Here is a 27,998-nt window from a genome sequence, read left to right on the forward strand (position 1 = left end):
CCTTCTATAGTACCCCTTGGCTCAACTCACCTTCATCTCATATACACTTACTGTGCACTCATGCATGATTGAGCTGGAGAACAGAGCTTGTGGCCATGCTGGCTAAATGATTCTGAGAGCTGTAGTCCAAAAAAGAACTCTTCCAAGCTCTGGAGGAGAAGTTCTACTATCGACATTAACCAGGGAATAGTAACCAGTAGCCAGAAGTAACACATGTCTTTGCATGTCTTTGCTCTATCTGATCCCTTTAACTGTCATGACTATCTTGCATTTACCCACCCCTGCTGCAATGCCAGCCTCACTGACCTGTATCTGACTGTAATCACAGTCTTCAGTGATATCAACTCTTGACTTCTCTGAACATGGTTTATTTTCCTTTGGCTTATCCAAAATACGTTTTTCAAGAGCATCATCTTCTACTCGCCATTCCAGAGTGTACTTTGACATTTTATGCTTTCCACCAGCTCTTTGGTCTTTGTCATCTTTATTTTTACAATTCTTTCTGAAAAGTAGCTTCCCATTAGCTATGATGATGGCGACAAATCTTTTGATGTCATCTGGAAGGGTGCGGGCCACCATAACAAACCGATCTAGATTGTCTGGGTTATTCTGAGGTTTCTTAATTACTAGAACATCGAGTGACCATTTGCAATCATTCAATGCATCCCTAGTTTTTACCAGTATCTGAAATGAGTCTGTGAGGATATTCAGCTGCTTTTTAATTCTTGCCTGAAGTTTACTGTCGCAGCCTGAAATGGTATTTCCTTCAATAGTGCAAGCAAAGTCCAAGAATTCTCCCAAAGAGACCTTTATGTGATCAATTGCTCGGTGGATTTCCTCAATGTTTCCCTCTAGATGCTCTTGGTATCTCCACCTGCTGCTCACAAAGATCATGAGACTTGCCACTGAGCTTGATACACTATGCTGAAGTTTAGTCAAAGTTTCTATGGCCAGTTCAAGTTCCATGGTTCTTTCTTTAGTGGACTCTTCTGAAGATGATGAGGGAGTTGAAGATGATGAAAAGGACTCAGTAGAAGAACTTGACAGTGTTGATATGGTGCTGGCTCTACTGTCTACACTTGAAACAGATAATCTGTCTTGATCTAATCTGCTATCTGTGGACAACAGCAGAGGGAAAGTGTATGTGTTGTCTTCAGATCTATCACCATGTGCATTTTCTTTTTTCTGTGGCAAAGCAATAGGCATTCCCTTTGGAATATCATAGACAGTCTGTTGGTGGTTCTCCTTATCGATCCTGGAGGAAAGAGCAGCTGAAAGGATGTCATAGTTACCATTTTGATGCTGCACTAAGGCATCATGTGTGGATGGTATATCATAAAGAGGAATTGCAGGAAAAGTTAATCTCTTTTGTATAGGTGGAACATCATATGCTTCTGGATTCACCGATTTGCCTTCATTGATTGCTGGTGGGATTTTCTGCATACCTGATTCAGATCTAGCTGGTGGTATATCATAAAGCACATGTCTGCTTGGGGAATGATTCTGAGAATTATGTTTTGATTTTGCTTTCTCTGGTGACACAGGTATATCATAGACCCACTCTGATTTCCGAAGGTTTGGCAAAGTATTATAATGTCCCAAATGATTTCCTTGAGAACCAGTGACAACTTCTGTAGAAGCTGCTATGGGAATGACATATACCTAGAAAGCAGCAGGGGAAAAAAGCATATTGTTATTACTGTAATTTCATTTCTGTATTGCCTTTCTATAATGCTAAAAGTGGTATATCATATATAGGAAATAGAAATTAATAAAAGTTAATAAACCAGTTGATACAACATAAATGTAAAAGCACAATTTTTAAAATCTTACATGAAAATTATAAACAGTACAAAGCAGATAAAGCAACTAAAAAGAGCCAAATGTTAAATACTTAAAATCTGTTTTGCAGCATGGGTTTTCAAAGCCTGCAAAAAGGCAGAAAAAGAAGGAGTTTAGTGAGTCTTCCAGGGAGGGCCTTCAAAAGTTTTGGGCCACTGCAGAAATGACCTTTCAGGATTTATAAGTAATTGAAAATACAGCCATCTTTTTAACTAGTGCAGGTGTGGCGAATGTTTTGCTTTCTAGTTGCTTGGGCCTTTAATTCCCATAAAGCCCTATTACTCGACATCCTGGCTGAGCAACTACAGAATAATGCACAGCATGAGGCTGAGATGTCTGTATTTGAGATAAAAACAGTACACTTCCTGCAAAGGTCTGTTGAAAGAAGAAAAGAAATAAGCTATTGTGCAAATTCAAATTACTAACTACATGAACATGATGAAGGTTTTCTACACTTGCTGTTCAAATGCAAATTAGAAAAAAAAAAGAGAGGACCAGAAAGGAGGAGAAAGCCATCAGATGAGTCACTTGCTGTGGAATCTATTGCCAGTGTACTTAAAGCTATTCCATGGAATCAATGAAATTTACTTCCAGATAAGCATGCAACCTCAGCCATTACTTTAACCAGCTGAAAGAAGTCACCTTCATGTAACAGCCAGCCATAACTTGTTCAATAATAAATATTTTCTGGAATTAATTTCATTAATATCTCCTGGCATTAAGAGCCTGAATAGCATAGTGCAGTGGTGGTGAACCTATGGGATGCGTGCCAGAGGTGGCACTCAGAGCTCTCTCTGTGAGCATGTGTGTCATCATCCCAACAGAGAGTTTGCCAGAGTTTGTTACTGGAAAGCCAGAGGGACATGGCACTTCGTGATAAATAAGTGGGTTTGGGCACTCAGTGTCTAAAGGTTTCACCATCACTGGTATAGTGGTCTGAGTGTTGGGTCAAATCTCCTTCAGCCATGGAAACCCATTGGGTGACCTTGGGCAAGTCATGGTTTCTCAGCCTCAGAGGAATGCGCTCTCTCTCTCTCTCTCTCTCTCACACACACACACACACAAACACATATATACCTTGCTGAGAAAACCCACTGGTAGTGTTGCCATAAATAAGAAATTACTTAAAGAGTGCATCTACACTGTAGAAATAATGCAGTTTGATACCACTTTAAGTGCTGTAGCTCCATCCTAAAGAAACCAGGGATTTGTAGTTTTACAAGGTCTTTTGCCTTCTTTGCCAGAGTGCTGATGTCTCACAAAACTACAAATATCAGGATTCTGTAATATGGAACCATAACAGTTAAAGTGGTATCAAACTGCATTATTTCTACAGTGTAGATGCCCCTGAAGTCACACAACAAGATGCTAAGAAGCTTCATGGGCTGTCTTTTGTTGTTGTTGTTGTTGTTGGAGGGAAAGGTTTTTATCTTCTGGAGATTGTGGCCTGTGCTGTGCTGCAAGGAGTTGCAGACAGTATGAAGCCCTGAATTCGTCAATCCTTACAGAAATTCCATGAGCCTCCCAACATTTTGCTTTGGGTCTGGCAGTTCACCATAGGAATCCTTGGTTTCCAGAAGTCACTGTCCAGGTCTGAATTTGAGTTCAATGACTCATAGCCCCAGTCTGGTCCCCTGTCAAGTGCTACTCCATTGACAGAACCTGGAATATTTTGGTATATCAGAGTAACATATTTACTTATCTCACTTACATTGTCCAGTGAAGATTCTTGCCACATGCGCGTTTGTGTCCTTTCAAGACTCAGTGGGATATCATAAAGCTGCTGTGCCTTTCCCAGGCAACATTCTGTGGAGGGAAATGGTTTGGAGCCCTTTCTGGAAGAAGGTGGAGTGGCAAGACCCTAATTAAATGTTTAAAAACAAATTAATGTCCATATTTTGCCAATCATATTGTCAGGAATGGGTTATACATTTCCTTTAATTGGTGCATAGCAAAAGCAAACATTCTATGGTTTAGTCACTGTGGATGTCCCTTAAAAAAGCAGAGAGAACACAGATTTGCAATGTCCCATATCAGGAGTAAGGAGCTTTTGCCTTTCCAAGAGGTTCTGGACTTACAATTCCTGTTATCCCAACCCAGAATGGTTAAAGGCTGGAGTTGCAGTCCAACATCTGGAATGACTAATATTCTCCATACCTGTAATTGCTCTATGCAAGAGTGGAAATTGAAACAATACATAGCCTTCTCAGTAGCAGAGACCAAGGTTATGGCTACATAGCATCCCATGGGCAGATGTAGGAGCAGGGTTCACCATACATACGGCCCTAGTCTAATATGACTTCCTCAGTTTCAAATACATATCTCCATTGCAGAAAATTAAAATAGTGTCTGACAGGAAAGAAAAACCACCATAGAGTAAGACTACCAGTGCAGCACAGGCACAGGATGGTGACCACCAGAGGATATGATGTCAAGCACAAATTTAGCCTGGCATTCTTAGACCTAACAGCCAGAATGCAGCAAGGATTGGAAAGATCAGCCTTTGTGATTGGCAGGCAGTATGAAAGCCCTTGATTGCCAAACCAATAACTAGTTCTTTTGATTGCAGTACTTTACACACCATCTACTACTGGCCCCTGCTTTTCAGGTGACCTGATTGGTACTTTCAAAGAGCACCCCAGCTATGGAGGTGTAGGGGAGGGGGAGAGTCTGTGTGTGTAAGAGAGAGAGAGAGATTTCTGCATTGCAGAAACAATGCCGTTTGATACTACTTTAATTATCATGGTGCAATGCTATGCAATTATTGGGTTTGTAGTTTTGTGAGACATTTAGCCTTCTCTGTCAGACAGCTGTGGTGCCACAACAAACTACAAATCCGAGAATACCATAGCATCAAGCCATGGCAGTTAAAGTGGTGTCAAACTGCATTATTTTTGCAGTGCAGATACAACCAGCGAGAGAGGGAGAAGAAGGGAGTGAAAGTGCATATCTGTATATGTATGTGTGAGACGGAGGGGGGGGGAACATAGATGGAGGCACAGCAGTGGTGGGAATAATGTGGCCCCCAAGATGATGGATTCCATCAGGCCTGGCCAGTCAAGTCTTGATGAAGAATGCTAAAAAGTACAATCCAGCAACATCTGGAAGGGTATATGTTTCTCTCCTTAAGCTATGGGGGAAAGAAATACATATCTGAGTGTTTATGAAAGGATTCATGGAGATGTGTTTGTGTGAAGGGACATAAGATATCTGTAAAAGAAAACATGTTCTTTCTCTCAGTCCACTCAGAATGGGACCATTGCCAGAATTCTTCCAAAAGAAACGTCAATAGCCAAAAAGTTAACTATTAAGCTTATCAGATGTCATTTCCAGCCTGATCTGGGGAACGGGCTGGGATCGAAATGGAATGGGATGGAATGGGGGGAATGGGTGTTATCACATGGATATTGCCACCAATGCTGCTGGGAGTCCCCAAGCCATTTCCAAGCCCTTCCCCAGCTGTGCTATGTCTACCGATTTTGAAGAATGGAAACTTTTTGTTCTTGAAACTCAGTGGCCAAAGCATGGCTGGGGAATGGCTTGGGGACTCCCAGCAGCATTGGTGGCAAAATTCATAACACCCGTTCCATCCTGATCTGAGCCCATGCCCAGATCGAGCTGGAAATAACGTCTGATAATCTTATATGAATTAGACAACAATCACTCTAGAACTGTCTCTCCATAGATCTGGACTGATTCACAATAATGGTAATGTTCATTTCTTTATTTGAATCACTATCCTTTATGTATACCTATAGGAAGAGACTCTTAAAACCATTTGGCCATATGAGGGACTAACAGGGGTCTTCATTTAACAATTCCCCAAAAGACACGATTCTATTACTTCCATATCCCATACTATAGAGGACAGACTATAATAACATGCTGAAAGGAGACAGACACTAGGTGGCAGAGTAGCTTAATAAATGCAGTTCTAGAGTTCTGAATTCAAACATGACTTTTGTCCACCAGGTTTGCCAGATCTTAGAGCTTGGCCCTTGGTCTTCGGTTTTCATGGCTCATCTCCAGTTGGGGGAAAAAACTGAAGAATTTGGTTGGGAAATGAGAGTGAAAATTCTCCAGTTTTAGTGGACTCAGCACTAGGTAAGAAGAAACAGCTGCGTGCAAATCTCCCACTCAGCTAATAGAGCAGTTGCTTGCTACAAGTTACAAAGTTTAATTAATTTGTTGCTGCAATTTCAAAGACTCTCCAGGAGATCTGTGTATTTACTTAATTAAATGCCTCCTTCCTTCCCATTCCATATGGCACCAGGGTTTACCTGGGTTATGTTCTCCATCCACCTGCTGAATAGAAGCAATTCAGTTAGATTAAATGTTCTTTAACTCATTTCCCAATGTAGGTGAGAAAGAACAATTTCTCTCATTTCACCTTGATCTGGGTATAGTCCTTTTAGTGAAGATGTTTGTCTTTCAAACAGGACGATACATTCTGTCTGTCTGTCTGTCTGTCTGTCTGTGTGTGTGTTTGAAAGACAAGATGTGAGCACCTGTAATCTATACTTAAGGTATAACACTTAATGGCATCTCTGATGAGGAGAGCATCTCTAGGTCTGAGGTTTTGGCTCAGAAACTGCAGGGCCTGGGATGATCTTGAGCTGGCCATGTTAGGTCCAAAACACACTGCAGAAATAATCCACTTGGATACCATTTTAACTGCCCTGGCTCAGTGCTAAGGAATCCTGGGAACTGTAGTTTATTGTGGCATCAGAGCAAGGCAGCTAAATGTCTCACAAAACTACAGTTCCCAGAATTCCCTGGCACTGAACCAGGGAAGTTAATGTGGCCTCAAGATGGATTATTTCTGCAGTGTCTTTTGGACCTTAGTCAGTGCCATGTTTCTGCAAAGCATCCTCAAGCTCTAAAAACAAAATTAAACTTTAAGAAAGTTGTCTGAAAATGGTTCAGGGGAAGACAAGTGTGTTACTCAGTGTCATGTTGTCCCAGTTTCTACTTAAAAGGTGCTTGTGACATTTGCAACAATCTGTGTGTAAGTGCCACTCCAACAGACTTATTAGGTATGGGGACCATTTTTCTCCTGCTGGGGAAAAAACAGGACATTGTTTGGATACTGTTTTTTTCTGTAACAGATGTGTTTGCTATAGAGAACAATTTAGCAATTTGTTTACTGTTAAAAAAAAAATACAAGAAAGGCCAGATTCTAGTGACAAACAGCCTTACGTGAGGACTGACAGACTGCAAAGAAGCTGGGAATCAAACCTGCAGCAAGGCAGGATTAGAGACTAGGTAATATAATTGCTTAGGTTATACTGAGCAAGAAGCAGCAGTTTTGTAAGGGCAAGTGAAAGTCAACTGGCAAGACTAAACAAGAATACCTCACATCATGGTTTATGATCCTGGGTTGTTCCAAACATGGTAACCATAGTTTCCCAAATTGGATGAAACTTCAGGATATAGTTCACTGAAGATTTATGGTTTTTATTATAACATACTAAGAAGGGAGTGTGGAAGGAGTAATGCAAAGACTTTGGCGGGGTACAGACCGCCGCTTTGCGGCGGTCTGCCGCCGCCGCCAGTAGGTCCGCGGGGGAGCCGGAGCCTTCAGACGGCCCAACTCCCGCGCGGACCGAAAAAGAAGCTCCAAAATGGAGCTTCTTTTACCATCGCGTTTGCGACGTAGCGAGGCGCCAGGGGCGCGCTCGCTACGTCACAAGCGGCGCGACGCGTACGGACGCTCAGCGTCCGATACGCAAAGATGGCGGCGCCCATGTGGAAGGGGCACCGCCATCTTGTACGTATAGGATACGTACTAGGGTTAGGGGGGTGCGGAAGCACCGCCCCTTCCTAACCCTAGTACGTATTCTATACGTACTAAATGGCGGTATGTATCCCGCCTAAATATATGGAGAAAGGTCTGAGTATATTGAGCTGAAATACAAACATGGCCTACCAGTCTAACTGTGCCCTTTCAATGCTGTAATTCCTTTTGCAGACACACATACCAGTACCTATGAACATGGACATTAGAGCAGTGTGGTGTAGTGATTTGAGAATGGACTGAGACTCTGGAGACAAGGGCTTGAATCTCTGCTCAGCCATGAAAAAACACTGGGTAACCGTGGGCAAATCACACACTCTCAGCCTCAGAGGAAGGCAATGGATACCCCCCTCTGGACCAATCTTGCCAACAATACCCTGTGATAGCCTTAGGGCCACCATAAATTGAAAACAACTTGAAGGCACACAACAAGTGGGACTCACCTGAGCAAACAGAGACACACGGTGCTGTGGTGATGGAACATCATATATATCACTTTTTCGCTCCAGTGCTGAAGCCCAGGTTGCTCTAGGAAGAGTAAAGAGGTGCTAAGGAGAAGAGGGGGGGGGATGATGAATTCATAATAAAGATAAGGATTCTGTGAACATTTTATGAGCTCAGTCAATATTAGCAGAAACAGTTCTTCATGGATTTTAGTTAATCTTTTGCCACATGGGCGTCACCCGTAGGAACAAACTATGGAGACTATCACACAGGGGACAGGACGTCCTTGTCCCATCCTTCCTGTATGATCATGTGGAGATTTTCAGAAGATGCCATCTTTATCCCGTTCTTACCCTGTTCATATTGCCACAAGAGGCAATTAGTGTGTGAATAACACACTTGTTTTTTAGGTGAAGACTGAACACTGACAAGATTATCACACAGGGCAGGAGGGATTGCTCCCATCCTTACCCCATTCTTCTCCCATCAGCGATTGTGATAAGATTTTCAAACGACAATGTGCTTATTACATCCTTCTGCCATCCCCAAAGTGGCATGATCCCATTAATTTGTATTAACAGAAACTCGTGACAGGTGCCACACACTAATTGCCTCTTGTGGCCATTCTTGCAGTTCAATTGCATTGATGTTGGTTTATCATATACAAAGTCTCTCTCATAAAAGCGTATATGAAACCTTTGTGCCTCTTTAATAGATGGGTACCTAGGGCATCAAAGAATAAGATCAAATGAAAAGTAGCTAACAAAGTTTCTACAAAATGCTAGTTGATCTTAAGTGAAATTCGAGAACTCCTGTGTAAGAAAAATTCTGTGTCACCTTTTATGTTTAGGCAAAGAAAGATATTTAAGTGGCAGTCAGGGAAAGGGGTTGGCAGTCTTAAGAGTCATGCAGTCTACATATTTTATTCAGATGTTTTTCCAGGTAGACTACAAGAGAGACAAGATAATATGCTGAATGTTAACTTTTAGATGAAGCAGAGATGAAGACAGAAGAACCTATTCCACCTAATACAACATTTATATTATGCAAATTACTGCCACAGAAAAGACCGATAAACTGTAAACTATTTTCTCTTGATTAGGCAGTACTTTTGGCAAACACAGCACGGTAGGAGCTCTGTGAAACTGGGTTATTTAGAGATGATGGAATTACTGTATTCCCAGAAAACATTTTGCTAACACTTTGGTTCTTCTGGAACATCAAATCTGACTTTTGTTTGCAAGGCTTCATCTCTTTTGGGAGAATTAAACTTTCCTAACCCATAGCTGCAAGATAGTGCTAAGTCTTGCAAGTAAATTGTGCAAGTTCATATCATATTTCAGAAGTTCACCTGTTGATGGAGAAGGAGAACCACCAATAGAGACCACTCTGCAAAAGACTCTCAAAGCTGGAGCTGACCCTGACGAGAATAACAGTATCCCTTACAATGTAAGGTTTACAAGCATGCTTCGGTTTTCATCTGAGAGCATTTTTCTCCCAGTCTTTAAACCAGCCATTTGCAAATGCAGGCTCATCTCTCCCTGCCCCCTTTACTCTTTCTGGAGGAAGTTTCAGATTGGGGTCAGGAGTTCAGAGAGGATGTTACACAACAGTAAAAAGACCAGAAGGGCTGAGAAAGGGAAGAGAACTCAAAATTAGTTACACTCATCAAGTTCCATGGACAGGGTCAACCAACTACAAATTCGTCTACAAATCAGGCCCTGAGCAGACGGGCCAGCAAAGCATGGGCTGAACCCATGCTATTCTGGCCTGGGTGCTCACCCAGATCAGTCCCTGGGCTGGCACAGGGACAGGTGTGTATGTTTACATGCTTGTCCTCACACTGGCATGGGGACCTGTGCATGCTTCATACCTTTCAATGCTGTTATTCCTACTGGGAAGTCTCACACTGCCACATCTGATGCAGAAAAAGGATGCCTGGCTGCACCCACATGGCCAGTCCCTCCATTTCCACATCACATGTGGTGAAAGGGGGGGTTCTCAGCAGGAGCTACATCACAGAAAGGTAAGGAGCATACGGGGACTATTGAAACATCCAGGGTTTGCCCTTCAGTTTCCAGAAAACTTCACTACAAACCAAGGATCAAATTGACGTGGCATAAGGATTGTTTACCCTGGGATTGGAACAGATCCACCAGATTTGTGTCAGGTCTTCCAGGATCAGGCCCAATCGTAGCCCTAGGATTTTGTTCTGCATCATCCAAACAGAACTATGTGGGGCTGGGGGAACACAGGCCTTTTGGCCCCTGTGGGCAGCCCCAAGAATAAAATCACCTAAACTACACTGTACCAGCTTGTCAAAATCATGGGGGATTGTCATGGGGGAACTTGTTGTAAGCCTTATTGATATCAAGCTATACTACATCCACAGTATTCCTTTGATATGTCAAAGAAAGAGATAAAATTAGCTTGGCATGGCTTGATTTTGAGAAACCCTTGCTAGTTCTTACTAAACGCAACATCCTTTTCTAATCACCTGTTCAGTTACCTCTGTTATAGAACCTTTCCTGGCCCAGACATTGAACTGGTGGGTCTGCTTAGGACCTTCTTTTTCCTCCTTTCAAAGCCATGACAATGTTTACTTGAGTCCAGACTGCAGGGACCTCACCTATTTCCCCCAAATTCTAAGCGATTATAGGCAAAGTCTCTGATCTTATATCTCCAAGTTCATTTTGTACCTTGGATGACTTGGATACATAAATAATAATAATAATAATAATAATATATACCGCCCTGTGGCGAACCAATCCGGGTGGTTTACAACATTAAAATAACATACAGCATAAAAACAATATATTTCCCTCCCCTCTTAAAAAGTTATTAAACTGCATATCTAAATTAAAACCACAATAACTAGTTAGAACAACAATACATTAAACAAAATAATACCAACCGATAAACCACTGCAACTTCAGTTCTAAAGAAAAGAAAAGGGAGCTTTGGAGACATTACTGAGGTGGGGGGAGATCCTGAGATCCTGAGGCCAGGATATTTTAGTCTGGGAAGGCCTGCCTGAAGAGATCCGTCTTAACAGCCTTTTTGAAGCTGTCCAAAGATGTTGACGGATCTCATCCAGCAGGTCATTCCAGAGCCTGGGGGCAACAGCAGAAAAAGCCCTCTGGGAGGTCGCCGCAAGTCTCGATTTTTGAGGCTGCATCAAGTTCCTCCCAGAGGACTGGAGAGCGCGGGGAGGATTGTATGGGAAGAGGCGGTCTCTGAGATAGCTTGGACCCAAGCCATTTAGGGCTTTAAAGGTAATAACCAACACCTTGTACTGGGCCTGGAAACCAATAGGCAGCCAGTGGAGGGATCTCAGAACTGGAGTGATGTGGTCCCTTCTAGATGTTCCTGACACAAGCCTGGCTGCCATGTTTTGAACCAGCTGTAGTTTCCGAATCAGGCACAAGGGTAGCCCCATGTAGAGCACATTACAGAAGTCAAGGCGTGAGGTTACCAGCGCGTGCACAACAGTCTCGAGATCCCTTACTTCCAGAAAAGGGCACAGCTGGCGTATCAGCCGAATCTGATAACAGGCGCTCCTGACCATCACATTCACCTGATTTGTCATCAGGAGCGACGAGTCAAGGAGCACCCCCAGACTGCGAACACAGTCACTGGAGGAGAGTGTGATCCCATCCAGGACTGGTGGTTGCAACCCAATTCTTGGTTTCGAGGCCGCTACCGTGAGCACCTCCGTCTTGTTCGGATTCAGCTTCAATCTGTTTTTCCTCATCCAGCGCATTACCGCCCAAAGACATTCATTGAGAGAAGAGATGCCATTAGAATTCGAGGCCGACGAACGAGACATGGAGAAATAGATTTGGGTGTCATCAGCGTACTGATCGCACCCAGCACCATAACTCCGTATGATCTCACCCAGCGGCTTCATATAGATGTTAAACAACATTGGGGACAAAATAGCTCCCTGAGGGACCCCACAAAGGAGCACCCTCTGGGACCTGCCCGAGAGGAAGGACCGGAACCACTGCAATGCAGTGCCTCCGATACCTAATCCCCCCAAGCGGTCCAGGAGGATGCCGTGATCTATCATATCGAAAGCCGCTGAGAGGTCTAAGAGCACCAACTGGGTCACACTACCCCTGTCAATGCTGAGACGCAGATCGTCAGTCAAGGCAACCATGGCAGTCGCGACCCCAAAGCCTGTCCTGAAGCCGGTTTGAAATGGGTCTAGATAATCGGTTTCATCCAAGACAGCTTGGAGCTGAAGAGCAACCGCCCTCTCGATTACCTTGCCCAAAAATGACAGCAAGGAAACAGGCTTGTAGTTGTTCATATCCAGGGGATCCAGGGAAGGTTTTTTCAGAAGCGGCTTAACAGCCGCTTCCTTCAGACAAGATGGAACATGCCCTTCCCTGAAGGATGCATTGATGATATCCATGAGGAATCTCCTCAATGCATCCCCCCCCGGATGGCCAGCCATGATGGGCAAGGGTCGAGAGGACAGGTTGTTTTCCTCACCTTACCAAGCAGCTTGTCCACGTCCTCGGTACTCACCGATTGGAGCTGATCCAGAAAAACTTCATCGACGGACTTGCTGGACACCTCGCCTATAGATTCTGTTGCAACAGTGGTGTCTAAGTCGGCTCTTATGTGAGAGATTTTATCTGCGAAGAAGTTGTTAAACGCGTCACAGCAGGCCGTCGTCGGGTTAAGCAAAGGATTTGGCGCAGGAGGTACCTGCGTCATTTCCCTCACCACCTTAAACAGCTCTGCTGGACGGGACTCTGCAGACGCAATAAGTGCAGAGGAGAATGCTCTCTTTGCTGCACGAATTGCCTCCCGATAGGAACAAAGGAAGTTCCTAAATTCATTTAGAGCAGCTTGGCATTCCCATTTACCTATCTTTGGCTACATTTAAAATGTTTGAGAAAACAAGGCTAGATTGAGAGATATAACATTAATATAGCTGTGTTCTGTATTAAATTCTCAGACAGACAGCAGCTTTGGCCAGCTGCTTAGGGAACAGCTGATCATCATAAGCCAGCTGTCTCAATGTGATTTGGGTTTACCCTGTTTCTATTCCTGTGCTCAGCTGGGCTGTTCATCCTTCACATTCTTTAGGTATGTGAGTGTTTTGTATGTGTGTGTGCATGCATATGTTGTGATGTTATAACACAGTTGTTCTCTGTAGCAACAACTGTGATGCTGTGTAACACGTAACCCAGAAAACTTTAATTTCTCCAGGCTTAACATCTGAAACTAGCAGTTTCAAAGAACCCATAAGTGATGAGGTCATTCCTTTTTTGGACTATAATCTCAACATCCTTGAGCCATTGTTGAATATATCACTGACCATGCTGACTAGGGCTTTCTATTAGTTGTAGTTCAAAACAGGAACTTTTCCAAACTCTTGCTCTGGTAAAATAGTTACAATTACTGTATCAGCATAATCAATAATCTAAGAATGTGAAAAAATGTCATATTAGATTAGACTAAGAAGTTCCATTTATCTTACCATTCTATTTCTATTTAACAATGGCCAATCAAAGACCTCTAGAAAATTTAGGGGAGAGTGACACCAATTCTCTACTTTTTATCTCCAGCACTTTAAATTAAAATTCCTTCTGAAAGTGAGCATTTAGTTTCAACATGGGTCATAGCATAGGCAGTGAGAAATGCATACATGAGTTTGTCTGTGTCAGTAAAAAATGTTCTTTAAACCTACTGAGCCAAACTATTTCCACATGTTGTGCTACTAAATTCTATGAATGAAACAGGGCTTGTGTAAAGTACTTTGTTTCAAGTATCCTAAATCTACCACCATTCATTTTTCACTGAAAGATAGATGAAAGATCAGCATTATAAGAGAGAATTAACTTCAAATGCTAGCATTGTCTTTCACTCTCCAAACCATGAAGGTTTTATTGACTTCCCTCATTGTTCCAACCCTACTTCATCCTTTTTAAAGATAAGACACTTCAAACATTTTAGTTTTTCCCCAGAGGGAAAATGTTACTTTAGCATTTTAGTGAGCCTGGGGAGAGGAATAGCTGTCTTATTGTTGTTGTTGTTTTAAAGTAATGAAAAGAACATTTCAACACCTCCTTGCTGAAATATATAAAGCTGGCAATGCCTTATTTCTCAGCTTCATCATGGTTGCTACAGGCAACACAACAGACATGGAGCCACATGGCCTGCACTTCGAAGAGGAGGAGATGAGATAGCAGCAAACATGTCTGTTTTTTTCCTTCAGATTTTGTCAGCATTTTGAGCTGTGCTGGCCCAACTCTTAGACTGGGAGAAGCAACTGCCTCAGGAAACAAATGCTGGGAGGCTGGAGCAGCTATTCTTGAACACCTTGCCATTTCTTACTCTTGGTGGACAGAATGGGCCTGCAGCTCCTAAACTGGCTTGCTACCTTCAGGTGAGTTGGAGGACCCTAAGATTCAGTTGCTAGACCAGCTGGCTTCTGATAGAGTTGCCAGAATGAAAACTAGAAGTAAGAAAACCAACTCTTTTGAGATGCAGAGCTGGAGAAGAGTGCTGAGGATACCGTGGAGAGCTAAAAAGACAAACAAGTGGGTCCTTGAATAGATCAAGCCTGGAATCTCCTCGGAAGCCAAGATGATCAAATTGAGGCTGTCATACTTTGCCCACATCATGAGAAAGCACAGCTCATTAGAAAAGACAATAATGCTAGGAAAGGGGGAGGGGACTGGGAAGGAAGGAAGAATGCATGCCAGATGGATAGTCTCAACTGGGGGCAATGAGAATTAATTTGCAAGACCTAAACAGATCAGTGGAGGATAGGGGATCTTGGAGATGTCTCATTCACAGGGAAGCCATGAAGTGGAGTCAACTCGAGGGCAGTGAAGAACAGCAAAATAGAGCTGTACCTTTCATAGTTATTATAGAAGTGTGTCTATGGATCAAGGGCATGTGTTTCTTAACCATAATTCTTAATCAGAAGTGTTTTAAAAGCCTTTGAGCAGACGCAGAACATTTTTTCTGCACAACTAAATCACTACATTCTTTGTATTTTCCCACTTCCAAAAAAGAAGCATGGCCTGCAAAACTCCATGGCAGAGCACAGGGTTTGCACACAGGAGCCAGGATTCACTGACAACCCCCCCCCCCCCCAGACTCCAAATACTTCCCTTCCATGCAAAACCATGGAAGGGAGAGGGGACACTTGACTTTCAGATCTAAAAAGCCCATCATTCTGAAAGGGTGCTGGCTATTGTGGAAAGGTGGGATGGATGTTTTAATTAAAAGCTTTTGCTCTGCTAAAGTCTCCAAACGCATCACTCCCCTACTGCATTTCAAGACTCACACTCCCACCTTTTCATTCTTCAGTTGTCGTTGTTCTACTCTGACCTGGGCTCCAAAAAGTTCTCTTTCTCTTTCTAGCCTGCCTAATAACACAGCCATATGATTCTCCCACTTTAGTCCAAAAACTTCTTCTGAGGGAGCAGATCTTTCTTTCTTATTGAGACAGATAAAGGGAGTAGCCACCATCCTAATGAATTTAAATGATCCAATTCATTAAAGCGTATTTTTAACTTCAGTGTTAGTTGGGAAATCTAGTGAAGTGGGCAAAATTTCAAGAAAAATGTGGTGAATTAATAATTCAATGAGTTAATAAGTTTGCTTCCTATAAAATAATAATAATAAAATAAAAATAAAATTTTTATTTATATACCACTTTTCTTCAAATCAAAGCGGTTAACAACATCTATACATACAATTCAAAACCATCAAATACAAAACATCATAAACACCAAAATTACACAATAAAACCACAATTAAAACCTAAACTTGGATTTAAATAGCTGTATAATAAATATATCTCACCACAGGGGAAATACAGCTTATGTATGTCCAAGAGGTTGATGATGGGGAGCTTCAAGACCCCTGCTGATCTCCCTTCTTATGACTTTTTGTTATCTTTAAACTGGAAAGACCTTCAGATAGAAGGCAGTTTGAAGAAGAGGACTGTAAAATATTCTTTATATAAAGCATATAAATTAGAATGAATCGCCATTCTATGCAATTAGTAGATGGTCCACTGAGAACTGACAAGTACTCTACCAGTAAACTGACATTCCCAGGTCCCCATGTGTGTTTAGAGAATTCGATGCATGTAAGAAAGAGGTAAGAAAGAGGCATGTGTCTGTGCATGCCTCATACAGAATGAGACAAATAGAAGAGTGAAGGCTGGGGCAGAGGAACAGAAAATGAGATAAAAATATCACTCATTTTGGGATCTTCATTATTGCCTATCTGTTGCTCATTAGTCCTTTCCCTTTGAGTATTTTCTTGCATTTTTACCTGATTTGATGAACTCTGAGTCTTTTCACTGAGCACTTTGGCTGCCAAAGCCGGCACTTGGTATAATTCTTGTGTCAGTGGGCGAGAAGCAGAGGAAGAAGGTGAAGGAGGGGTAATCCAACCATCCATTTTTTCATAGACAGGTAATGATGCAGAGGACCTGTGTGCTGAAGGAACCTGGTAGATAGTCTGTGGGCTGGCTGGTAGTCCTTCAACATCATGTTGGGTGGATGAAGCCAGCAAAGGAGTGAGAAGCTGGAGGCGATTTGCTGGAGCCATGCCTTGCTTTCCATGGAGGGAACATTTCCACCACCCCTCACTCCCAAGAAGATTCTGTTCAAGAACCATCAAGATATCTCCTCTGCGGAAGGCGAGCTCATCTGGACACTCAGCTTTGTTGTCATATAATGCTTTGGCCAAGGTATTCTGGAGCAAGAGAAACTAAATGTCAGGTGATGTCCAAAAGCTTGTTTTGCACTTACTAAATTCATATTTAAATTCCATGTAGCATTTAATGTCCACCAGAGTTCAGATTCAAATCTGTGATCTCAGTTTCAGAACCTGCTTAGATTCCAGCACCTACCTTAAAAGGGGTGGGTGGGGGAAATCATCACACTCACATGGCATTTCTGAATTGCTAATTATTACAATAAAGTACAAATAAATGGTTAGAACCTACTGCTTACATGTCTATACTGCTTATCAGTGCACTTAAGCACTCCCTAAGCAGTCTACAACATGTAAGTTAATTGGCCCCAACAAGCTGTGCACTCATTTTAGCAGTCTTGGAAGAATGACAGGATGGGTCACCCCTGAGCCCTTGGCTGGTATTGAACTCACAACCTTGTGGTTGTGAATGAGTGACTGGAGTACAGGCATTTAACCACTGCGCCACCATGGAATAATCCTACACGCACACCCTGCACATCAAAACATTTTTTTAAAAAATTGAAATAATAAATGAAAGTATCTAGCTTCCTCTGCATTCAGGACCAATTAACCCATCACAGCCCTATGTGTTTTTCCCTTGTTTCCTTTCACTGTTTTTCTTTCTGGTTTGTCTCCTCAATCACCCCAGAACTAGTTCATCTTGGACCTGTTTTGCTTGTGCATGAACCCCCTTAATCCTCCTCTCTCTCTTTCTGCCTGAACTCATTTTATTTCTTATAGGTATTTCTCTCTCCAGGGTCTAAATACCCTAAAAGCACCAGATCCTAACCATGGAAGCTAAGCAGGGTCAGCCCTGGTTAGTAGTTTTGCCAATTCCTTCCTCTAGTCTAAAATATAGCCTACAGCACCTGTTATTCATTGACAATCTGCCATCCAAGAACACCAATGCACAGGTGCTGTAGGCCATATTTCAGAAGAAGGAACTGGCAAAATCACCTCTGTATATTCCTAGGAAATTCATATCACCTCCATACATCGACAGGAAATTTGAAGGCATGTGCACACATACATTTCTCTCCCTATACCTCACTATTCATGCACCCTTCCCCTCTCCTTACTCTTTCCCCCTCCTTAACAAACAGCCATCAGGAATGTTTCCCTCTTAGGGTTGCCATAGTTTAGTTCAGACAACAGGATGCCACATTTGCAGATTATTTGTGCATTATGCAAACCATGTGGTAGATCACAAAATAATGGAAACAGTAACTTCCCCTCTGAATAATTTCCGACTCATAATCTCTCCTTTCAAAGTTATTTTATAGACAGAAAACAAAGCTGAATTTTCATATAAACTCTGAATATAATGCAGGGTGCACAGCCTGTGGCTCAAAGTGTTTTGTGAGCCCCCATTATCTTTTTTTCTCCTGACAGATCCTGCACCTTTAACAGCTGCAGCAGATTTAAAAATTCATTAGGTATAGCTTTTCTGACTCAGAAAGAATGGAAGACTGGAATTCTATTGAAGAATCTAAAATTACCCCAATTTCTAAAACTATTTTTTCATCTCACACTGGCTGCATCTGTACTGCAGAAATAATGCAATTTGACATGACTTTAACTGCCATGGCTCCATCCTGCGTAGTTTTGTGATCTACTTAGCCGTTTCTGTCAGAGAGCTCTGGTGCCACAACAAACTAAACATCCCAGGATTCCACAGGATGGAGCCATGGCAGTTAAAGTGGTGTCAACCTGAATTATTTCTTCAGTACTGATGCATCCTTGGAACCTTATCAGACTCATTTCCCCCCGTTATGGGCATGGGAAGGGGACGCTCAGGGGTGCACGAGTCTGAGAAAAAAACACATTTTACCACACCTTAAAGTGTCCTCAAATTGCCCCATTCCATCGCCCTACACCAAGCCATTCCCAGTCAGGATTGAGGAGCATCCTTTCCTTCAGTCCCGACTGATCTGGTCAGGAAAGGGGCAGCCTTATAGCCCCTAAATTCAAATTTTGTTACTTAATTAAAAGCTTCACCAAATCTGAACACTCCTATTCCCAATTTTACTCTACAAATGGAGAACACGTTGGGAATTTATGCATAAGTTCTACAGTTTAGAAGATGAACTCTATCTTTGGAAATTTAAAGTCTGAGAGTGAAGGGGTATTCACATTTTACATTATAAATGCTTTCCCCTATATACACTCATGTTCAGATGTTTATGGGAATCTCTGAAGCTCTGTTCATTCCTAATTTGTACCTAGGTACAACAATCCTCTTAAATCACACAGGAGAAGAAAACTAATACAATTACCTACACAGATACTTTAAATGTTAATGGGGCTGAAAGGTGGATGGCTGTCCCATAATAAGTTAGTCATGCCTAGAAAATTAATATCAGGCCTTGGCCAGTTTGGAAGGATTCCATTACAGGTGCAGCCCACATGGTGTAGTGGTCTCATTGTTGGATCCACAAATGGGAGACCAGAAACCAGTGCTGTCCCACACATAAATAGAATGAACATAAATGGAATTCACAGAGGTGGGTTTTACATAAATAGGAGCACACACTGAACCATCACTTTATTTACCCACCAGTCTGGCTCCCAGTACTGGAAGTATGTGAGGCTGTGAGGAAATTACTTAAACCAGAAGTGGTAATCATGTTGTTTACATAGCCTCTAGCTGCTCAGGTTAGACCAGGATGACCATGACTAATAATGCATTTTCCTGCTTTCTGAGCTGATATGAATGAAATGAATGAATGAAACTTTATTTATATACCGCCGTTCCTTTGATCACGGCGGTTTACAACACAGTAAAAATACAAAATGTACCAACAACAGTCCTCGATATTAAAAGAATACAATACATCATTAAAATCCATCATTCAATCATATAATTAAAACCAGTAAAAAAATCAATAAAACGATTCCGATCAAACAATTCACACAATACACAGGAGAGAATATCAATTAGGACATGTGGGGGAAGGCTTGGCGGAAGAGGTAAGTCTTAAGGTTTTTCTTAAAAGACTCGAGGGAGGGGGCCGAGTGGAGCTCGTCAGGGAGAGAGTTCCAAGTCCGCGGGGCCAAGACAGAAAAAGCCCTATGCGCCGACACTGTATATCTCACCTTAGGAACTCTCAAAAGTTGTCTCCCACCTGACCTGAGAGTGCGGGGCGGATTATATGGGGAGAGGCGGTCCTCCAAGTACTCTGAGCCCAAGCCATTTAGGGCTTTATAGGCAACAACCAACACCTTGTATTGCGCCCGGAAGCGAATTGGCAGCCAATGCAGGTCTTTCAATATAGGTGTTATATGGCTGGCCCTGGAGCTACCAGTGACCAGCCTAGCTGCCATATTCTGAACCAACTGTAGCTTCCGAGTTTGGTACAAGGGTTGCCCCATGTAGAGCGCATTACAGAAAACAAGTCGAGAGGTTACCAGTGTATGTACCACTGTTTCAAGATCCCCCCAGCCCAGGTAGGGTCGCAGCTGGCGTATCAGCCGAAGCTGATAACAGGCACCTCTGACTGTCGCATCCACCTGAGGAGCCAGGTGAAGCGACGAGTCCATAAGCACCCCCAGGCTGCGAACTGTGTCCTTCACGGGGAGCGTGACCCCATTCAGGACAGGTGGACAAATTTTCTTCCCAGGACCGGGGGAGCCTATCACAAGTACTTCCGTTTTCTCTGGATTCAGGCTGAGTCTATTTTCCCTCATCCAGCCCATTACCGACTCCAGACAGGCGTTGAGCGGAGAGATGCCATCCCTAGTCATTGCATCAGTCGAGGACACAGAGAAAACTATTTGGGTGTCATCAGCATACTGATAACACCGCGCCCCGTGTCTCCGGATGATCTCTCCCAGCGGCTTCATGTAAATGTTGAATAGCATAGGGGACAAGATCGCTCCCTGAGGGACCCCAGATGTAAGGACCCTCTTATCGGAGCGACAGTCCCCCAACTCCACCATCTGGAATCTGCCTGAGAGGTAGGAACGGAACCACTGCAAAGCAGTCCCCCGATACCCAAATCCCCCGGTGATCCAGAAGGATACCATGGTCGATGGTATCGAAGGCCGCAGAGATGTCCAAGAGCACTAACAGGGACACGCTACCCCTGTCCATGCCCAGACGGAGATCATCAACTAAGGCGACCATGGCAGTCTCAACCCCATAGCCCGCCTGGAAGCCGGTTTGAAATGGGTCCAGATAATCCGTATCCTCCAAGACCCTCTGTAGCTGGGAGGCAACCGCTCTCTCGATCACCTTCCCTAAAAATGGCAGCAGTGAAACAGGCCGATAATTATTTCGAATTTGGGGGTCAAGGGAGGGCTTCTTTAACAAAGGTTTCACAATGGCCGTTTTTAAACTAGATGGCAGTCGGCCCTCCCTGAGAGAAGAATTGACAATACGGCGCAACATCTCAGTTATCGCCGTCCCCCCTTGAACTGCCAGCCATGAAGGGCAGGGATCAAGAGAGCACGTCATCTTCCTAACGCTACTGAGGATCTTGTCCACATTCTCAGTACTTACAGACTCAAACTGATCCAGTACAACTGAGTCCACGGAAGCTCTGGACGCCTCTTCTCTTGATTCTGAACCAATAACAGCGTCGAGATCAGCCCTTAGCCGAGAGATTTTATCCGCGAAGAAGTTGTTAAACTCGTCACAGCAGCACCATGACCAAGTGGAACATATAAAAATGTTCCACTTGGTCATGGAAACCCCTGGGTGAACTTAGGCAAGTCAAACACCCTCAGCCCCAGGCGGGAAAAAACCTTTGATAAGTTCTGCTTAGGGTTGCCATAAATTGGAAATGAATGGAAGGCATACAACAAGAGCAGTGGAAGGGGAGATTCCTGCCAGTTAGGAAGAACTTTCCCTGAGGAGATCCCCTTTGAATTACAGCACATCCTGAACTGTGCATGAAATACTATCTCAATTTCTCTTTTTCATAGATACACAAATTCGCTACATCTTAACACCTCTAAAATAGGAAGACTATTGCAGAGAAGCATTCCTGATTTGAAAATATCTTTTTTCCTTCTTAAGTTCATTTTTGTTTGGTTTTGAGATTTCCATGAATCTCATATGTTAAAGCCTAGTTTTATTGCTTTCTTCTTTCCACTCCCTTCCATTTCATTTACTAATCCTTTCTCTGTGTTTGTGTGTATACATGTGTGCCAAAGTTGCACAGTGCCATAGGACAGGAAACTGTAATTTGTGGTTCAACACTGGAAGAGATTTTATTGTTTACATACTTTGAGATAGTTTTTTCCTCTTCTGCAGAGCAATATTCTATTTATATTAACTATGCAATTGTCTACATATCTGCCCAATAAGTGCAGTGGGACTTAACTCCTAGGCAAATATGTGCAGTATTGTTTGTTGTTTTTGTTGTTAACCGGATGGACTTGAGTCGACCTTGACTCATGGCAACCCTGTGGATGAGACATCTCTGAGACTCTCTATTATCTTCCATTGCTCTGCTTTAGTTGTGCAGATTCATGCCCTTGACATCCCTAATTGAGTCTAGCCATCTAGTATATGGTCTTCCTTTCTTTCTGTTACCCTTCCCAGCATTATCATCTTTTGTAATGATTCATGCCTTCTCATGATGTGGCCAATGTACCACATCCTCAGTTTGATCATCTTGGCTTCTAGGGAGTGTTCAGGCTTGATCTGTTCAAGGATCCATTTGTTTGTCTTTTTGGCTGTCCATGATATCCTCAACACTCTTCTCCAGCACCACATCTCAAAAGAGTTGATTTTCTTTTTATCCACTTTTTCACTTTCCAGCTCTCAGATTTATACATAGTCATGGAGAATATAATGGATTGGATGATTCTGACTTTAGTGCTCAGTTGTATATTTTTACTCTTTAGAAATTTTTCTAGCTCTTTCACGGATGCCCTTCCCATTTCTAGTTTTCTTATCTCTTGACTGCAGTTTCCGTTCTGAACAATGTTTTATCCAAGGACAATCTAAAAGGCTATCTGAATGCATGCATTTCTTTATGGGAATCATGTTTTTTCCAACTATTTCTTAACTCATTTCATTTCTTTTATCTCCTGAAGCTAGAAGTATGGTAGATTCTTTTTTTCCAACAACCTACTGATACTTTTTATCACAGCAACAACCCTGTCAAGAGGGTTAGGCTGAGAAACTAAAGCTGACTCAAGGTGACTACAAGAAGGCTATAGGGGAGTTGGGATTTCAGGGAGAAAGGTGAAATTCTGAATATATCTAATAAAAGGATTTTTATTTTACATAAATTGTATCTTTTTTGTTAAGCTTTCTGCATGAACACCTGCACACACAGAGTATTGTATTTATTGATCTAAAGTTTTTGCCTTTTTTTCAGCCTTTCCTAAACTCAGCCCTTGTAGTCTCTTCCAACTCTATGATTCTATGATTCAGAATATAAATTCCAAGGCTTTTCTGCTTAAAATAATAGTTTAGTGTATTCTTCATTAATAACTTATGTCCTCCTCTTGCCTGGCCATACCTTTTTGGCTACATTCTGGTGCTGCTCTGCCACACATGTCTTGGTTTCCATCTGTGGAATGGAGAGTTGGAGAGTAGGGGTCAAGAACCGTATCTGGCATTTGGGGATCCCATTGGCCCTTGGGTCACCTGGATTCTCATAAAACCTCCCTAAATTTTTGGCTGAAATTTTGTTTCTCCCAACACAGTCTCTGTGGCCAATTTTTGCTTTCGAATGTTGTTCTATGGGATGTCTCACACCCCAATAGACAAAATAAATAAAAATAAATAAATAAAACCCCAAGAAAATGGACTCTCAAATGGTTTTGAGTGGAGTGGTGATGGCAGCTGTGATGGCACAGTGCAATCCCTATGAAGCTGGCAGGTATTGAAAATGGCTTCCCAACCTCCAGTGTGTACCCACTGCTGACTTAAAACCAGAAGCACAACAAAAGGAAAGGATCTAGTAGGCCCTTGGTAGCCTCTGGGGTTTGGTGCCAGGATCTTCCATGGATACTAACATCCGCAGATGCCCAAGTCCCATTACATACAATGGAGTAGCAAAATAGTGTCCTTTATATAAAATAGCAAAACAAAGGTTTGATTTTTGGAATTTAAAAAATATATTTTCAAGCTATGGGTGCTTGAATCTGTGGATGTAAGATCCATGGATATGGAAGGCTGACTGTAATTATGGTTCTTCTTCTGTGCCAGCCTTGCTCTCAGAGCCAGGACAGAGTTATGTGTCTGCATTCCAGAACTTCCTAAGAAAAAATAGGAGGTAAACCTCAGGTTCTCCTGACTGTGCCAACTTTTTATTCCAATCAACAGATCTGTTACCCAAAGTGCAAGTTCCATCCACAGAGGCAAATTACATTAGGAATAGCTTCCTTTTTTTCTATCCACAACATTTGCTGAAATGAAACAGCTGCTGTGGAGTATCAAAAAACTAAATGTGTTTGCCAGCTCTGATGATGAAAGCAGCCTGTTGTTGGTAACATACATTTCTTTTGCTATGATAGCCTAGGAACAATGGCCCTTTTCTAACGTATAGCTGGGCACACTCGCCCTCCATGACTGTCCTAACAGCTGTTTAAAATACAGAGTTACAGTCCTGTTTACCTTGCATAGTCATTCCTCCAGACAACTTCATTTCTTCTAAAATACTTAGAATATTTCTTCTAAGAAGTATTTGAACCCAGTTTTGTATTCTGACATTTCAGATTAGCCCAAAAGAAATTGGCTAACATTTGGAGGCTGTATTCTGAAACTTTACGCACAATGGGACAATACATACACACATAAGTACTCTCCCATGGAAATTTAACCTAACTTTAACTCAGTGCTCAAATATGGTTTTCCCATTGTAAATTGTATGACAATGGCTGCTAACTTTAGATATTTTTATGGAAAGATTATTAGACAAATTCATGAAGAAACAGGGATAGCAATGGCTATTAGCTATCATAGGTGTATGTTTCCAGCACTTGATGAAATGAGCTATAGTCCACAAAATCCTCTGCCATAATAAAATTAATTAGCCTTTATGGCACCACTGAAGTCTGTCTTATAATAACTAAATGGAGATTCTCAACATTTCAAGTGCATGGTTTACATGAGTTCAAAGACATAGCTATGTTAGTCTGGAAAATCAGTATACAAAGGGATTTTGAGACTAACTGAAAGAAAGAAAGTGGTAGCATGAGCTTTCATAGATTGGAGCCTATTTCTTCATATGCATGAGCTTGGAAAAAATACTATTGTGGACGACAACCCAGAATTTTCCATGGCTCAAAACAATTCTGGCTGGCAGCTCTAGGAGTTGTAGAACAGAATGTATCTTTTCCATGCTTTGGTTCAAATAAAATGAGAAAGCCATTACCTTCCTTCCTATGGGTTTCTTGGAGAGTTTTTGCTGCCGCTGTTATTTATTACCATATATACTCAACTATAAGTCAACCTCATGTATAAATCGAGGGCAGGTTTTGGGGCCAAAATTATGGATTGTGATATGACTCATGGATAAGTCGAGAGTAAAACCTAGGGGTATGTAACAGTGGGTGTAAACAATGAAGCAAAGGAAAACAGTGTCAGAAAACTTACAAAACTCCAGCAGGCATAACTGTTTATGCTCATACTAAAGGCTTCATGGATAAGAGAATATAAAGGGGGTGTGAGTGCTTCCAGAACAGATGACATTCTTGCCTTTCACCAGGGGATGGTTCCTTTGGAATTAAAGTACAGTACGCTACTTACATTGACCCATGGATAAGTCAACTTAGGTTTCTGGAGTCAATTTTTTGACTAAAATGTCTAGACTTATACACGAGTATGCATAGTATATAGCATCATCAGTGTGGATGGTATGTTACAAAGAAGACTGGTCCTTGCTCTGAGGATCTAACACTTCAAAACCAAACCAAAAGACATAGAGGAGAAACAGGAATGAGAGAGGAAGGAAAAGAACATGCTTTTATTTCAGCTTTGGGTACTACTAAGGCTTGCTGTAGGGTATTGGGATGAAAGGTAATAAAGGCTTTACAAAGAAGGTGGATTTTGAAGAGAAGCACCAAAGACACAAGACTCATAATTAAAAACAAGTTAAGGCAGCATCAGCTGAGGAAACAGAAGACCTTTGCCCAATAGGGGGTGGTGAAGCTGGAGGAGAGACAAAGTGAGAAGGAGAAACAAAGTCTTGAAAAACTTTGAAGGAAAGCAGAACATGTCTGTGTTGATTTTATGGAGAGGGTCACTTATGGGACAGGCCACTGTTGAAAAATGGAACACTAGATGGAGATAATAAGTACAGTCTAAAGCACTGAGACAATTATTGTGTTTCTATCATTTTCATTACAATCAGGGCTGACCCCATGATTGGGCAAAGTGAGGCAACTGTCTCTGGTAGTACATTCTTATATACATCAGAAATCCTTCTTAGGTTCCTGCCATCTTCTGGAGGGCACAGATGTCTGTAACACTGCAACTTTCTTATTCCTTTAAACTGGCCTTTGCTCTTCAGTGGAATGATGCTCTGTGGCCATTATTCAACTGGTCATTCAGTCAGCTTCTGTCTGTGAAATGAGGCCTAGGAACCATCTTGTACTTCATCTCTGACACCAAAATGTCTTCAGTCAGCCCTAGGTTTCCACACTTCATGCAAACCCTGATTCATGATTCCTAGCACTAATTATCCAAATGTCACAGGGGAAAAATGCAATGGATTGTCTTGCCCCTGCCTCTGGATGATATCATACGGGAGGAATGACTCCAATTTTGGGGAAAAAGAAGGTAGGGCCAATTCAAAAATGGATGCTTTTATGCAAATGGTTGTCAACGCACAGAAGAACACACACCCCCGAGCCAAAGTAGTGCGAATGCAAAAGAAGTTATCATATGAGTACGTACCCTTCCTAGTCTAGAGTTCGAATTAGCATCCCTGCACATGCACAGTGAGGGCAGAATCGGATCGTGACCGTTTTACACTTCTGGTGAGGCTTGCCTCCGGTTCCCATGGTTTTGCCTTGTTTCATGTTACTTGTTCATTCGTTACCCCTTATTTCACGTTATTTAGGCAATTCATGTTATTTAATCATTCTTTATCCTTTATTTCACATTATTTAGGCAATTCACCAATTCAAAACCAGTCCAAAGCAACCTTGTACTTGGTTTGAGCATTGGACTCTAGAAGGCAGGGATGGAATCCCACTGGGTGACCTGGTGCAAGTCACACTCTCTCAGCCTCCTCAGAAAATGGCAATGGCAAACCCCATCTGAATAAACCTGGCAGGAAAACCCAAAAGCAGGTTGGGGGTCGCCAGATGGTTTTGTGTGTGTGTGTGTGTGTGTGTGTGTGAGACAGAGAGAGAGAGAGAGAGAGACGGTGTCTGTGCCTTTAAGGCTCCAAGTATGGGGGGAATAGGGGGAGAGAAGGAGTTCCTTGCATTTGGGGGAGCTTTGCTGCAGTGAGGTTGAGGGGGCCTGGGTCCTCTCTGGTTCTAACCTGGCCTATTGAGAGTCCCATTGAAGGCAATGGTGCTGCCTCCTCACCATGAGTCGGAGGAGGGGGAAAGGGGAGGAGAAGCTGGGCAGGAACCAGAGCTGGCGACTAAGGCTACATCCACACTGGAGAAATAACTCAGTCTGGCACCACTTTAACTCTTTGTGGCTCAAGGCTATGGAATTCTGGGAGTTGGAGTTTGTTGTGAGCCCAGAGCGATGCCCCTGAGGAGAGGAAAACAGACCCCCATTCCCCAGGCTGCCCTACTCCATCATGCCCCAAAGGAGGAGGAATGAAGGAAGAAGAACTCTTTAAGGCTAATAAAAAGGGGGAAGGGTTTCTCTCTTTTTGAAGCCCCCTGGCCCTGGAGGAAGGAAGGCAGGCAAAAAGGTCCCTGAGGGGCATAAGAGGCCAGGAGCAGGGCAAGCCCCCCATTTTGGGCAGAGAGAGAGCTTGCAGGGTGCCTAATGGAGTCTCTCCCCTACACTCTTTTCTTGTCAAAAACAGCTGCTTTTCTTCCTGGCTGCCGGGAAAGACCTAGGAGCCCCAGAAGCCAAAACAAAATGGAGGATCATGGGAATTGATGCGGGGGGGGGGAATACCAGGGCCACAGCAGACATGCATATCACACCAAACAACACCATATTGAATATGAAGTACCCTAGGAATAGGATTTGTGAATTCCCTAGTTCACTGAATTTACTTAAGTGTGGATTGTTGCG

At 42.6% G+C, this 27,998-nt stretch overlaps 1 protein-coding gene across 1 annotated transcript in view; it reads right to left on the bottom strand.

Annotated features, from left to right (window-relative positions):
• The window catches only part of CASS4 (Cas scaffold protein family member 4), a 45,588-nt gene that overhangs the window by 5,899 nt on the left and 11,691 nt on the right, over positions 1–27,998 (bottom strand). Inside the window, exons 2-5 of the mRNA XM_089513784.1 lie at positions 16,397–16,822; positions 8,083–8,187; positions 3,554–3,703; positions 307–1,662 (exon numbers count right to left, since the gene is read on the bottom strand). Coding sequence (XP_089369910.1) covers positions 307–1,662; positions 3,554–3,703; positions 8,083–8,187; positions 16,397–16,822 — 2,037 coding nt within the window. The remainder of the gene's footprint in view (positions 1–306; positions 1,663–3,553; positions 3,704–8,082; positions 8,188–16,396; positions 16,823–27,998) is intronic.

Source organism: Sceloporus occidentalis, unplaced genomic scaffold (assembly GCF_023333645.1).
Source record: "Sceloporus occidentalis isolate IW3139 unplaced genomic scaffold, rSceOcc1.0.p SCAF_3, whole genome shotgun sequence".
NCBI classification, from domain to species: Eukaryota; Metazoa; Chordata; class Lepidosauria; order Squamata; family Phrynosomatidae; genus Sceloporus; species Sceloporus occidentalis.